The sequence below is a fragment of the Dreissena polymorpha genome, chromosome 5 (assembly GCF_020536995.1).
Source record: "Dreissena polymorpha isolate Duluth1 chromosome 5, UMN_Dpol_1.0, whole genome shotgun sequence".
Taxonomy (NCBI): Eukaryota; Metazoa; Mollusca; class Bivalvia; order Myida; family Dreissenidae; genus Dreissena; species Dreissena polymorpha.
The window spans coordinates 48,856,302-48,871,788 of record NC_068359.1 but is presented as its reverse complement, the minus strand read 5'-3'; the positions used below and the strand labels follow the sequence as shown (position 1 = coordinate 48,871,788).

Genomic DNA, 15,487 nt, shown 5'->3' with positions numbered 1-15,487 from the left:
TATTAGTATGCAGAGTTCAGAATTTCGATTTCAAGGGGTAGTGTTCAGCTGGAGATACAAAATGGTCATGTAGCAAGGTCTGATATGTTCTGGTATTAGTATGCAGAGTTCTGAATTTAGATAACCAGGGGTAGTGTTCAGCAAGATATACAAAATGGTCATGTAGCAAGGTCTGATATGTTCCAGTATTAGTATGCAGAGTTCAGAGTTCAGAATTTCGATTTCAAGGGGTAGTGTTCAGCTGGAGATACAAAATGGTCATGTAGCAAGGTCTGATATGTTCTGGTATTAGTATGCAGAGTTCTGAATTTAGATAACCAGGGGTAGTGTTCAGCAAGATATACAAAATGGTCATGTAGCAAGGTCTGATATGTTCCAGTATTAGTATGCAGAGTTCAGAGTTCAGAATTTCGATTTCAAGGGGTAGTGTTCAGCTGGAGATACAAAATGGTCATGTAGCAAGGTCTGATATGTTCTGGTATTAGTATGCAGAGTTCTGAATTTAGATAACCAGGGGTAGTGTTCAGCAAGATATACAAAATGGTCATGTAGCAAGGTCTGATATGTTCCAGTATTAGTATGCAGAGTTCTGAATTTCGATTTCAAGGGGTAGTGTTCAGCTGGAGATACAAAATGGTCATGTAGCAAGGTCTGATATGTTCTGGTATTAGTATGCAGAGTTCAGAGTTCAGAATTTCGATTTCAAGGGGTAGTGTTCAGCTGGAGATACACAATGGTCATGTAGCAAGGTCTGATATGTTCTGGTATTAGTATGCAGAGTTCTGCAGGGCCTGTATTCACCAACCGATTCTTAGACATAAGAATAACGAATAGACTTAGAACAAGAAAAGTATGCACAGTGTTTCAGTCTTTACAGTCTACCACTGGTGATTTTGGCATAAACAAAGCATTCTTCATGAAGAATGATGTAGATAGAGGTGCCAAGTTTGACTCAGAAATAAAGCAGCTCTTGAATATCCAATTTAAAGAATATTCTGTATTCTTAGACTGAAGCCTAAGAATTGGTTGGTGAATAAAGGCCCAGAAAGAATTTAATCATATTGACCAAGCAAGAGGTCTTCATGGTTGTTTTTATCAGTTAACAGACTCAAAACGTACATAAAAGCCATAAGAATAATCAAGAACCCTGTCTTGGGACAGCTCTTCATTTTTAATAGAATTCAAATGAGCCTTCCTCTGTGAAAACAGGGTTTAATGCATAGCGTTAAGTGTCATTCCAGATTAGCCTGTGCAGTCCATACAGGCTAATCAGGGATGAAACTTTCCGCATTAACTGGATTTTGCTACAAAGAGACTTCCTTTAAATAAAAAATACAATAAAAGCTGAAAGTTTTGTCCCTGATTAGCCTGTTCAGACTGTCAAGGCTTAGTTTTGTCCCTGATTAGCCTGTTCAGACTGTCAAGGCTTAGTTTTGTCCCTGATTAGCCTGTTCAGACTGTCAAGGCTTAGTTTTGTCCCTGATTAGCCTGTTCAGACTGTCAAGGCTGAAAGTTGTGTCCCTGATTAGCCTGTTCAGACTGTCAAGTTTTGTCCCTGATTAGCCTGTTCAGACTGTCAAGGCTGAAAGTTTTGTCCCTGATTAGCCTGTTCAGACTGTCAAGGCTGAAAGTTTTGTCCCTGATTAGCCTGTTCAGACTGTCAAGGCTAAGTTTTGTCCCTGATTAGCCTGTTCAGACTGTCAAGGCTTAGTTTTGTCCCTGATTAGCCTGTTCAGACTGTCAAGGCTTAGTTTTGTCCCTGATTAGCCTGTTCAGACTGTAAAGGCTTATCTGGGACAGCTTTTTAAGCACATGCATTAAGCCCCTTTTTCCCAGATTGAGGCTGAAATGAAATTCATAGAAGTCTGTCACTTGACCTGAATATTGACTGTTTCAGGCTATCCATTTACGGAACAGATTGATTGATGCAGCCTGGGAGACAGAGATCTTGGCAAAGGTGCAGTAACACTATATTTGATACAATAATTTATCTAATAGTTACAGTCTATAAGCAGTTTTTATTTAGTGATAAATTATATATTCCTGGTTATAAATATGTTTTTAAAATTGATTTCTCACTTTTATCAGAAAAAAAAGTTCTACATTTGAAGTGGGCAAAAAAAAACTACACTGTTTCATGGCATTGGTGGTTAAAGAATTGAATGCCAATTTGCTTCTTCAAAACTTTCCCGCTGTTCTCTGATAACTGCTAGTTACTAGTCTCTATAAAATGACTACTCACTGTTATTCACACATTTAGTGGCAGTTTTCCCAAATTACTGAAATGTCCTCTTACTTCACTGAAATACTGCCCAAATGTATGGTTCACCGTCAGTTATTAGCACGTTTAAGGCCTGTTCAAGTTTAACCAAATTTCTGACTTACCCCCTTTGTAATTCACAGATTCACTGCTAATTATTCCTAAATTTAGGATTCATATATTTACCAAATAGCTCACTTTCTTGCTGTTCTATTGTTCACAGATTTACCAACAGTTAAACATTCTCCAAATAGCTCACGTTCTTGCTGTTCTTTTGCCCACAGATTTACCAACAGTTAAACATTCCCCAAATACCTCACTTTATTGGTGCAATGTTCACAGTTTTACCAACAGTTAAACATTCTCAAAATACCTCACTTTTTTGCTGTTCTATTGTTCACAGATTTACCAACAGTTAAACATTCTCCAAATAGCTCAATTTCTTGCTGTTCTATTGCCCACAGATTTACCAACAGTTAAACATTCTCCAAATAGCTCAATTTCTTGCCGCTTTGTTCACAGATTTACCGCCAGCAGGCCCAGGACATGGGTTTTGATGAGTTTCACATGTACATGAGGTTTGTGCAGATGGAGTTTGCAGGCTTCAAGGAGGACGCGGGTAAACCCCCTCCCACCTTCATCACTACAGTGCTCGAGGACGAGTCTCTTGTGGATAGGTAACCATGGAAATAGTTTAGACATATTCAGTTTAGCTTAATTGCATCGAAAGCAAGCCTTATTTTTATTTAAACACTATCAAGTTTTCTTGGTAGAACCAGTACTTGTGTTTCTGCTACAGTGCTTGATGACGATTTTGTGTTGGATAGGTAGATGGAAATAGTTTAAACGTATTTGAGCCTCAATCTGGGAAAATGGGGCTTAATTCATGTGCAGAATGCACAGGCTTATCAGGGACTGCACTTTCCGATTTTATATTTAAAGGAAGTATCTTCTTAGCTTATTTACAATATATATGTCTTGTTCTGAGAAATCTGGGCTAAATTCATGTGCGTAAAGTGTCGTCCCAGATTAGCCTGTGCAGTCTGCACAGGCTAATCAGGGACGACACTTTCAGCCTCAACTTGATTTTCGGTAAGGAGGGACTTTCTTGAAACTAAAAATACCATAAAAGCGGAAAGTGTCGTCCCTGATTAGCCTGTGCGGACTGCACAGGCTAAGCTGGGATGACACTCACGCACATGAATTAAGCCCAGTTTTCTCAGAACAAGACACATATATGGAAAGTGTCATCCTGGATTAGCATGTTCAGACTGCACAGGTTTATTTGGGACGGCAATTAATATGCAAATGCATTAAGCCCTGTTTTCCAAGAGTCAGGCCCATTAATTTTTGCTTAATTGCATTGGTGTCTTTTGGGAGGGTCTAAAGAACACTCCTACAGTTGGGATGAAACCCTGACCTCCCCGTTGCTAGGAGGACACCATATCCACTAAGCCACAGCAACCTTATGATCGAAATAGCTGGGACTTGCCTTCAAATGCATTCGTCATCACATGAAGGGTGTCCTGGGATGATAAACATTTGTTGAGTTTAATCACAGAGAAACATATACAATGTATACAGTGACAGGCTAATCTGGATTGTCACTTTACCCACATACATATAGCCCAGACCTTGCCACACCAAGTAACTACATGTATATTATTAGAGGGTTTCAGTCAATTAATGGTGCCACATAATGAATTTTATAACACTCATTGCTTTTGTTTAATATTTGTTTGCACACTTTTAAAAATAATTTACATAAAATACCAGTCACAATTTTTGCAGGGTTTTAATGTCAAATACCTGTTGCTGTTTTTTCCTTTTAAACTGTAGATTTTAAAGTATTTGTTATTAGCCTAAATCTTTTTGTTACTTTTCGTTTAATATCAGATTGACTAGTCTGACCTGTTGAGGACCTTTCACAATGCTTTGACATGCAGTTTTATTCGTCACTTTCTATTTGATATTAGATTGACATGTCAGCGATTTGATATTAGATTGACATGTCAGCACTGTGCTCAGAAATGAGCCTTGCTTTGAGAAAATAGGGTTTAATGTAAGTGGGAAAAGTTTCATCTAATATTAGCCTGTGCAGTCTGATAATTGCTGAATGCATGTGTGAAAAGTGTCATCTAATATTAGCCTGTGCAGTCTGATAATTGCTGAATGCATGTGTGAAAAGTGTCATCTAATATTAGCCTGTGCAGTCTGATAATTGCTGAATGCATGTGTGAAAAGTGTCATCTAATATTAGCCTGTGCAGTCTGATAATTGCTGAATGCATATGTGAAAAGTGTCATCTAATATTAGCCTGTGCAGTCTGATAATTGCTGAATGCATGTGTGAAAAGTGTCATCTAATATTAGCCTGTGCAGTCTGATAATTGCTGAATGCATATGTGAAAAGTGTCATCTAATATTAGCCTGTGCAGTCTGATAATTGCTGAATGCATATGTGAAAAGTGTCATCTAATATTAGCCTGTGCAGTCTGATAATTGCTGAATGCATGTGTGAAAAGTGTCATCTAATATTAGCCTGTGCAGTCTGATAATTGCTGAATGCATGTGTGAAAAGTGTCATCTAATATTAGCCTGTGCAGTCTGATAATTGCTGAATGCATATGTGAAAAGTGTCATCTAATATTAGCCTGTGCAGTCTGATAATTGCTGAATGCATGTGTGAAAAGTGTCATATAATATTAGCCTGTGCAGTCTGATAATTGCTTAATGCATGTGTGAAAAGTGTCATCTAATATTAGCCTGTGAAGTCTGATAATTGCTTAATGCATATGTGAAAAGTGTCATCTAATATTAGCCTGTGCAGTCTGATAATTGCTGAATGCATGTGTGAAAAGTGTCATCTAATATTAGCCTGTGCAGTCTGATAATTGCTGAATGCATGTGTGAAAAGTGTCATCTAATATTAGCCTGTGCAATCTGATAATTGCTTAATGCATGTGTGAAAAGTGTCATCTTATATAAGCCTGTGCAGTCTGATAATTGCTCAATGCATGTGTGAAAATTGTCATCTAATATTAGCCTGTTCGGTCTGATAATTGCTTAATGCATGTGTGAAAAGTGTCATCTAATATTAGCCTGTGCAGTCTGATAATTGCTTAATGTATTTGTGAAAAGTGTCATCTAATATTAGCCTGTGCAGTCTGATAATTGCTTAATGCATGTGTGAAAAGTGTCATCTAATATAAGCCAGTGCAGTCTGATAATTGCTTAATGTATTTGTGAAAAATGTCATCTAATATTAGCCTGTGCAGTCTGATAATTGCTTAATGCATGTATGAAAAGTGTCATCTAATATTAGCCTGTGCAGTCTGATAATTGCTTAATGTATTTGTGAAAAATGTCATCTAATATTAGCCTGTGCAGTCTGATAATTGCTTAATGTATTTGTGAAGTGTCATCTAATATTAGCCTGTGCCATCTGATAATTGCTTAATGTATTTGTGAAAAGTGTCATCTAATATTAGCCTGTGCAGTCTGATAATTGCTTAATGTATTTGTGAAAACTGTCATCTAATATTAGCCTGTGCCGTCTGATAATTGCTTAATGCATGTGTGAAAAGTGTCATCTAATATTAGCCTGTGCAGTCTGATAATTGCTTAATGTATTTGTGAAAAATGTCATCTAATATTAGCCTGTGCAGTCTGATAATTGCTTAATGTATTTGTGAAAAGTGTCATCTAATATTAGCCAGTGCAGTCTGATAATTGCTTAATGCATGTGTGAAAAGTGTCATCTAATAATAGCCTGTGCAGTCTGATAATTGCTTAATGCATGTGTGAAAAGTGTCATCTCATAGCCTGTGCAGTCTGATAATTGCTTAATGTATATGTGAAAAGTGTCATCTAATATTAGCCTGTGCAGTCTGATAATTGCTTAATGTATATGTGAAAAGTGTCATCTGATATTAGCCTGTGCAGTCTGATAATTGCTTAATGCATGTGTGAAAAGTGTCATCTAATATTAGCCTGTGCAGTCTGATAATTGCTTAATGTATTTGTGAAAAATGTCATCTAATATTAGCCTGTGCAGTCTGATAATTGCTTAATGTATTTGTGAAAAGTGTCATCTAATATTAGCCTGTGCCGTCTGATAATTGCTTAATGTATTTGTGAAAAGTGTCATCTAATATTAGCCTGTGCAGTCTGATAATTGCTTAATGTATTTGTGAAAACTGTCATCTAATATTAGCCTGTGCAGTCTGATAATTGCTTAATGCATGTGTGAAAAGTGTCATCTAATATTAGCCTGTGCAGTCTGATAATTGCTTAATGTATTTGTGAAAAATGTCATCTAATATTAGCCTGTGCAGTCTGATAATTGCTTAATGTATTTGTGAAAAGTGTCATCTAATATTAGCCTGTGCCGTCTGATAATTGCTTTATGTATTTGTGAAAAGTGTCATCTAATATTAGCCTGTGCAGTCTGATAATTGCTTAATGTATTTGTGAAAACTGTCATCTAATATTAGCCTGTGCAGTCTGATAATTGCTTAATGTATATGTGAAAAGTGTCATCTGATATTAGCCTGTGCAGTCTGATAATTGCTTAATGCATGTGTAAAAAGTGTCATCTAATATTAGCCTGTGCAGTCTGATAATTGCTGAATGCATTTGTGAAAAGTGTCATCTAATATTAGCCTGTGCAGTCTGATAACTGCTTAATGTATTTGTGAAAAGTGTCATCTAATATTAGCCTGTGCCGTCTGATAATTGCTTTATGTATTTGTGAAAAGTGTCATCTAATATTAGCCTGTGCAGTCTGATAATTGCTTAATGTATTTGTGAAAAGTGTCATCTAATATTAGCCTGTGCAGTCTGATAATTGCTTAATGCATGTGTGAAAAGTGTCATCTAATATTAGCCTGTGCAGTCTGATAATTGCTTAATGTATTTGTGAAAAATGTCATCTAATATTAGCCTGTGCAGTCTGATAATTGCTTAATGCATTTGTGAAAAGTGTCATCTAATATTAGCCTGTGCCGTCTGATAATTGCTTTATGTATTTGTGAAAAGTGTCATCTAATATTAGCCTGTGCAGTCTGATAATTGCTTAATGTATTTGTGAAAACTGTCATCTAATATTAGCCTGTGCAGTCTGATAATTGCTTAATGCATGTGTGAAAAGTGTTATCTAATATTAGCCTGTGCAGTCTGATAATTGCTTAATGTATTTGTGAAAAGTGTCATCTAATATTAGCCTGTGCAGTCTGATAATTGCTGAATGCATTTGTGAAAAGTGTCATCTAATATTAGCCTGTGCAGTCTAATAACTGCTTAATGTATTTGTGAAAAATGTCATCTAATATTAGCCTGTCCAGTCTGATAATTGCTTAATGTATTTGTGAGAAATGTCATCTAATATTAGCCTGTGCAGTCTGATAATTGCTTAATGCATGTGTAAAAAGTGTCATCTAATATTAGCCTGTGCAGTCTGATAATTGCTGGATGCATGTGTGAAAAGTGTCATCTAATATTAGCCTGTGCAGTCTGATAATTGCTTTATGTATTTGTGAAAAGTGTCATCCAAAATTAGCCTGTGCGGTCTGATAATTGCTTAATGTATGTGTGAAAATTGTCATTAAATATTAGCCTGTGCAGTCTGATAATTGCTTAATGTATTTGTAAAAAGTGGCATCAAATATTAGCCTGTGCAGTCTGATAATTGCTTAATGTATGTGTGAAAAGTGTCATCTAATATTAGCCTGTGCAGTCTTATAATTGCTTAATGTATTTGTAAAAAGTGTCATCTAATATTAGCCTGTGCAGTCTGATAATTGCTTAATGCATGTGTGAAAAGTGTCATCTGATATTAGCCTGTGCAGTCTGATAATTGCTTAATGCATATGTGAAAAATATCATCTAATATTAGCCTGTGCAGTCTGATAATTGCTTAATGTATTTGTGAAAATGTCATCTAATATTAGCCTGTGCAGTCTGATAATTGCTTAATGTATTTGTGAAAAGTGCCATCTAATATTAGCCTGTGCAGTCTGATAATTGCTTAATGTATGTGTGAAAAGTGTCATCTATTATTAGCCTGTGCAGTCTGATAATTGCTTAATGTATTTGTGAAAAGTGTCATCTAATATTAGCCTGTGCAGTCTGATAATAACTTAATGAATGTGTAAAAATGTTATCTAATATTAGCCTGAGCAGTCTGATAATTGCTGAATGCATGTGTGAAAAGTGTCATCTAAAATTAGCCTGTGCAGTCTGATAATTGGTTAATGTATGTGTGAAAATTGTCATTAAATATTAGCCTGTGCAGTCTGATAATTGCTTAATGTATTTGTAAAAAGTGGCATCAAATATTAGCCTGTGCAGTCTGATAATTTCTTAATGTATGTGTGAAAAGTGTCATCTTATATAAGCCTGTGCAGTCTGATAATTGCTTAATGTATTTGTGAAAAGTTTCATCTAATATTAGCCTGTGCAGTCTTATAATTGCTTAATGTATTTGTAAAAAGTGTCATCTAATATTAGCCTGTGCAGTCTGATAATTGCTTAATGCATGTGTGAAAAGTGTCATCTGATATTAGCCTGTGCAGTCTGATAATTGCTTAATGCATATGTGAAAAATGTCATCTAATATGAGCCTGTGCAGTCTGATATTTGCTTAATGTATTTGTGAAAATGTCATCTGATATTAGCCTGTGCAGTCTGATAATGGCTTAATGTATTTGTGAAAAGTGCCATCTAATATTAGCCTGTGCAGTCTGATAATTGCTTAATGTATGTGTGAAAAAAGTGTCATCTATTATTAGCCTGTGCAGTCGGATAATTGATTAATGCATGTGTGAAAAGTGTCATCTAATATTAGCCTGTGCAGTCTGATAATTGCTTAATGAATGTGTAAAAATGTCATCTAATATTAGCCTGTGCAGTCTGATAATTGCTGAATGCATGTGTGAAAAGTGTCATCTAAAATTAGCCTGTGCAGTCTGATAATTGCTTAATGTATGTGTGAAAATTGTCATTAAATATTAGCCTGTGCAGTCTGATAATTTCTTAATGTATGTGTGAAAAGTGTCATCTTATATAAGCCTGTGCAGTCTGATAATTGCTTAATGCATGTGTGAAAAGTGTCATCTAATATTAGCCTGTGCAGTCTGATAATTGCTTAATGTATTTGTGAAAAGTGTCATCTAATATTAGCCTGTGCAGTCTGATAATTGCTTAATGTATTTGTGAAAAATGTCATCTAATATTAGCCTGTGCAGTCTGATAATTGCTTAATGCATGTGTGAAAAGTGTCATCTGATATTAGCCAGTGCAGTCTGATAATTGCTTAATGCATGTGTGAAAAGTGTCATCTAATATTAGCCTGTGCAGTCTGATAATTGCTTAATGCATGTGTGAAAAGTGTCATCTAATATTAGCCTGTGCAGTCTGATAATTGCTTAATGTATTTGTAAAAAGTGGTATCAAATATTAGCCCGTGCAGTCTGATAATTTCTTAATGTATGTGTGAAAAGTGTCATCTTATATAAGCCTGTGCAGTCTGATAATTGCTTAATGTATGTGTGAAAAGTGTCATCTAATATAAGCCTGTGCAGTCTTATAATTGCTTAATGTATTTGTAAAAAGTGTCATCTAATATTAGCCTGTGCAGTCTGATAATTGCTTAATGCATGTGTGAAAAGTGTCATTTGATATTAGCCTGTGCAGTCTGATAATTGCTTAATGCATATGTGAAAAATGTCATCTAATATTAGCCTGTGCAGTCTGATAATTGCGTAATGTATTTGTGAAAATGTCATCTAATATTAGCCTGTGCAGTCTGATAATTGCTTAATGTATTTGTGAAAAGTGCCATCTAATATTAGCCTGTGCAGTTTGATAATTGCTTAATGTATGTGTGAAAAGTGTCATCTATTATTAGCCTGTGCAGTCGGATAATTGATTAATGCATGTGTGAAAAGTGTCATCTAATATTAGCCTGTGCAGTCTGATAATTACTTAATGAATGTGTAAAAATGTCATATAATATTAGCCTGTGCAGTCTGATAATTGCTGAATGCATGTGTGAAAAGTGTCATCTAAAATTAGCCTGTGCAGTCTGATAATTGCTTAATGTATGTGTGAAAATTGTCATTAAATATTAGCCTGTGCAGTCTGATAATTGCTTAATGCATGTGTGAAAAGTGTCATCTAATATTAGCCTGTGCAGTCTGATAATTGCTTAATGCATGTGTGAAAAGTGTCATCTAATATAAGCCTGTGCAGTCTGATAATTGCTTAATCCATGTGTGAAAAATGTCATCTAATATTAGCCTGTGCAGTCTGATAATTGCTTAATGTATTTGTGAAAAATGTCATCTAATATTAGCCAGAGCAGTCTGATAATTGCTGAATGCATGTTTGAAAAATGTCATCTAATAGCCTGTGCAGTCTGATAATTGCTTAATGTATTTGTGAAAAGTGTCATCTAATATTAGCCTGTGCAGTCTGACAATTGCTTAATGTATGTGTGAAAAGTGTCATCTAATATTAGCCTGTGCAGTCTGATAATTGCTTAATGCATGTGTGAAAAGTGTCATCTAATATTAGCCTGTGCAGTCTGATAATTGCTTAATGTATTTGTGAAAAGTGTCATCTAATATTAGCCTGTGCAGTCTGATAATTGCTTAATGTATTTGTGAAAAATGTCATCTAATATTAGCCTGTGCAGTCTGATAATTGCTTAATGCATGTGTGAAAAGTGTCATCTGATATTAGCCAGTGCAGTCTGATAATTGCTTAATGCATGTGTGAAAAGTGTAATCTGAAATTAGCCTGTGCAGTCTGATAATTGCTTAATGCATGTGTGAAAAGTGTCATCTGATATTAGCCTGTGCAGTCTGATAATTTCCATTTTCCTGGAGGGTTTAGTTTAAAGGAGGAAAATCCAGCTTAGACAAAAAGTGCCATCCCTGATAAGCCTTTGCAGACAGTGCAGGCTATTCTTGGACAACACTTAATGCACAGGCTGATCAGGGATGACACTTTCCGCCTAGACTTGTTTTTTGTTAAGAAACGACTTCTTTAAACAAAATCTTCCGTACACGTCTTAAGTGTCGTCCCTGATTAGCCTTTGCGGACTGCACATGCTAATCTTGTACAATACTTAATTCACAGGCATTAAGCCCCGTATTCCCAGATCACTGCTCTAATATTTTCTCAATGTGTCTCTGCAGGTACACACCTGGTTTCCTCTACCTGGCCATACACGAGCTTGATGAGGCCCACCTGGGCAGATTCAGCTTTCGAAGCAGAGACGGAATCATGGAGGTGGGAACACTGTCCTCACATGCAGCCTTAACTTTTAAAGTTTTACCCTATTTATTTGAGCCCCATAGCATCGAAAGCTTCTATGTTCCTGAGAGAACAAAAATCAATCATCAACCAAAAACCAGCACAATTTCTTTTTATTTAATGCTTTTCCACCGTTCTTTTGATTTGAAAAGAAAGAAGCTGGATAATATTGCTGATAATTTTTAACTGTAACTGTTAATTGTTTAAAACACAGAATTATCAAATTTTTACTGTAACTGTGAATTTTTTTATATTTTTTTTTCACAATAAATAGACAATTATACCATTTACAATTAATATATTCCCGAGTTCTTTCCTATCTCAGATCCTGAAGCCAGGTGGTCTGGAGACCCTACAGGTGGTTCTGAAGACGCAGGTGGTGCACAAGAACGCGGTCACGTGCGCAGTACAGCAGGCACACGCCTGTCAGCCTGTGAAGGAGGTTGAGTTCAACAAGGGGTAGGTCTTCCTTTTCATAAGAACCTTGTTCTTGGAAAATAGTGCTAAATGCATGTGCGTAAAGTGTTGTCCAAGAATAGCCTGTGCAGTCTGCACAGGCTTATCAGGGAAGATACTTTCGGTGTTTATGGAATTTTTTGTTCAAAGGAAGTCTCTTCTAAAGGAAAGTGCAGACTAGGTTGAAAGTGTTGTCCCTGATTAGCCTGATTATAAACAAAACAAGTGAAAAAGCAATGAGGATGATGTTCACTTGATAATTTTGCTTACCCCTGCTACTCCTTTAAGTTTGTCAACATATTTGATTATTATACCTCACTTTTATTCACAATGCTAAACTCCCATAGGCCATCGTGACATGGAAATACTGTCAGACCCAGCGGGAAAAAATTTACTGTCCAAAAAATACTGTCGCTCGCTACCTTAGCAATCACTTGTGGAATGGTAAAAAATTATACTGTCCCATTCGCGCATGCGCAGTACGCAGTTATGCATTTCCGTTGTATTTGGAAATTAAAATATCGATTGCAGCTGAAACTGTGCTTTAGAATAGATTTATGCCATTATTTAAGTTTTGACAGGAGTCATAAAAAAAATCAAATTAGTATAAAAGACACGCTTACCTCAATGGCAACTTTAATCCAATGCTAATTACAATAAAGTTACGATATACACTTCCAGTGTCTGTTCTTAATGTGTTATGCATGACAAACACACAATCCGAAATACGTTTTGGATTTCTTTGATGCTTTAAACAAATATTTTACTGTTTAAAACCACCATGTCCATATTGTTGTCCCAAAATATTTTGTCACCGAAATGACGTCACACGAGTACGTCATAAATTGCGTAATCAAGTGATGAAAATAAAATACCGAAAGCTGTATCGGTAATATATTTTTTAAGAAATAATGAACGACTAACAAAATTGATGGTCTACATCGATTACTAGGTCCATTCCGAATAAAGCGAAGTTCATTTTGCTCGGCCCGAAAATCTGAACCACTCAACATATTAATGGTTCTCATTGCTTAAATTAAATTCAATTATATAATATTACAATTGTTCATGGTTCATATAAATTGTTCATGTTTGAATAGTTTGTTCAGTATAATAAAATAAATATGACATGTCTGACAGGGTGACAGTAAATTTGTCAACTTTCGGAAAAATACTGTCAACCTTGGCATCGCATAACATGGTAATCAATTATTTCTGATAAAACAAAAACCAACAAAACACAATTTATAAATAATTAATCAAAGCAATTCATTAATTGAAGGGAACCAGAAATGGAACCAAGATATTAACCCCAATGCATGTATTCGCCTTGCATGAAAATGGGTCTTAGTACATTTACCTAAAGTGTCATCTAAGTTTAGCCATTTAAGTCTGCACTGGCTTATCAGTGTTGACACTTTCCTCTTTCATGGACTTTTTGTTTAAAAGAAGTCTTTTTAAAGCAAAAATCCAGTTTCTGGCGGACAGTGTTGTCCCTGATTTGCCAGTGCGGACTGCCTAGGATAATATGGGACAGCGAAGCTTATGCACATGCATTAAGACCAGTTTTACCAGAACTAGGGTCAAGTGATCATGAATTTTTTCAAATATAAAAAACAAAAACAAATTGAAATTAATATTTTAAACAATCAATCTAGGCAAGTCATCAATTGATAATATCTTACTGATGATAAAAACATCAATAATGGAACCAAGGAAAGAGCCCCAGTATCAAGGGATAACCAGTATCCAACTACTTAGTGTCAACATATCAATTTAACCCTGTCCCTCTCATAAGCAAAGTGCAAATGCATACAGCATAAAACCAGAACAGCCTGCGAGTACCTCACAGTCTGTTAATGTTTTATGCTGTTTGCTGCTCATCAGTATCTAAGGGTTGGCAATAAAGCCCTAAAAATTGAATGTAGTAAGAAAGGTTGTTCATTAATAAATGTAACTTTCTAAGGGACTACAAGTGCGTCACAATACGTATGTAAGGGGTCAAGGGTTAAAGCTTAACTGCATTGAAAGCCTAAGGCTTATTGGAATGCTCTGAAGTCCATATCCTACTATTTGCAGGGGCAGACTGAGTCCTACTGAGACAAAGTCCGAGAAGTCCTCCCTGACCCAGCTGACCGGAATGTCCAGCAGTACAGCCGGTACCGCCCTCACAGCCAAGATGGCCGAGGCCGGAGGGAACCGGAAACGGTCACCCGAGGCATTCATGTCCATACAACTAGAGAAGGTAGCTAGTTTGGCTTGTTGGAGCTTTGTCGGTTATCCTTAAGTTAGATAGCAATTAGGTTTGTTAGTCCCCTACTGATGAAACCGGAGGGGACTTATGCTTTGTGCTCTGTGTGTCAGTCTGTCACACTTTTCTGGATCCTGCGATAACTTAAAAAGTTCATCATATTTTTTCATGAAACTTGAAACATGGACAGATGGCAATATGGAAATTATGCACGTCATTTCATTTTGTTCCTGCATCAAGAATTCTGGTTGTTATGGCAACAAACAGACTAGAAATATTGCTGAAAATGGTGGATCCTGTGATAACTTTAAAATTTCTTCATATTTTTTCATGAAACTTGAAACATGGACAGATGGCAATATGGAGATTATTGACGTCTTTTCATTTTGTTCCTACTTTAAGAATTCTGGTTGCTATGGCAACAAATAGACTAGAAATATTGCTTAAAATGGTGGAGTTTCACAGGTAGGGGACTTTTATTGCATGGCAATAGGCTTGTTTAGTTTAAAACTATACTTTTAATCTCAATTGCATGAAAAGCTAATGGCTTATCAAAATACTCTTGAGTCTATTTACTGGGTAGAGCCAGTACTTGGTGTCTTTGGTGGAGATCTTAAGAAGGCACTCACTGTGGGGATCAAATCCATGACGTCCCGGTTGCTAGACGGACACCATATGCACTATGACATGGCAACCTATTAAATTGGGGTTGTTTTAGCTTTGTTTGTAATTCTTTTATTAAGTTATCCCAATAATGTCATTGTGTTTAAAGTTGCTGAAGGATTTCAGAATGTAGGATATTGAAATTTATTTTTTATTTAAGTAGCTTGGTGTTGTTAAATATTTTGCTAAAATATCTGACTGATATACCCACTCAAGGGATCCCAATGAAACTCCAGTTTTATCATATAGTGGCAAGAAAACATGAATCATCTTGGTTTTACCTATTCATGACCTATTATGAGACCTTCATAACATGACACCATCATATTACAGAATTTATATGGTAAATTAAGGCCTCTGGCCCATAATACATAGCATATAATGCTACATAAAATAATGATGTGAGTTAAGTATCCCACCAAAGTATGATATGTATGTAAATATTAATTTGGTTATCCCATCAAAGTATAATATGTGTGTACATATTTATTTGGTTATATATTCATTATAAGTAATGTTTTCATTAAAACAGACTGC

At 35.9% G+C, this 15,487-nt stretch overlaps 1 protein-coding gene across 1 annotated transcript in view; it reads left to right on the top strand.

The window, feature by feature from the left end:
* The window catches only part of LOC127880743 (uncharacterized), an 87,519-nt gene that overhangs the window by 39,849 nt on the left and 32,183 nt on the right, over positions 1-15,487 (top strand). The window contains exons 26-30 of the mRNA XM_052428111.1: positions 1,898-1,957; positions 2,783-2,937; positions 11,463-11,556; positions 11,906-12,039; positions 14,116-14,281. Of these exons, the coding sequence (XP_052284071.1) occupies positions 1,898-1,957; positions 2,783-2,937; positions 11,463-11,556; positions 11,906-12,039; positions 14,116-14,281 (609 nt within the window). The remainder of the gene's footprint in view (positions 1-1,897; positions 1,958-2,782; positions 2,938-11,462; positions 11,557-11,905; positions 12,040-14,115; positions 14,282-15,487) is intronic.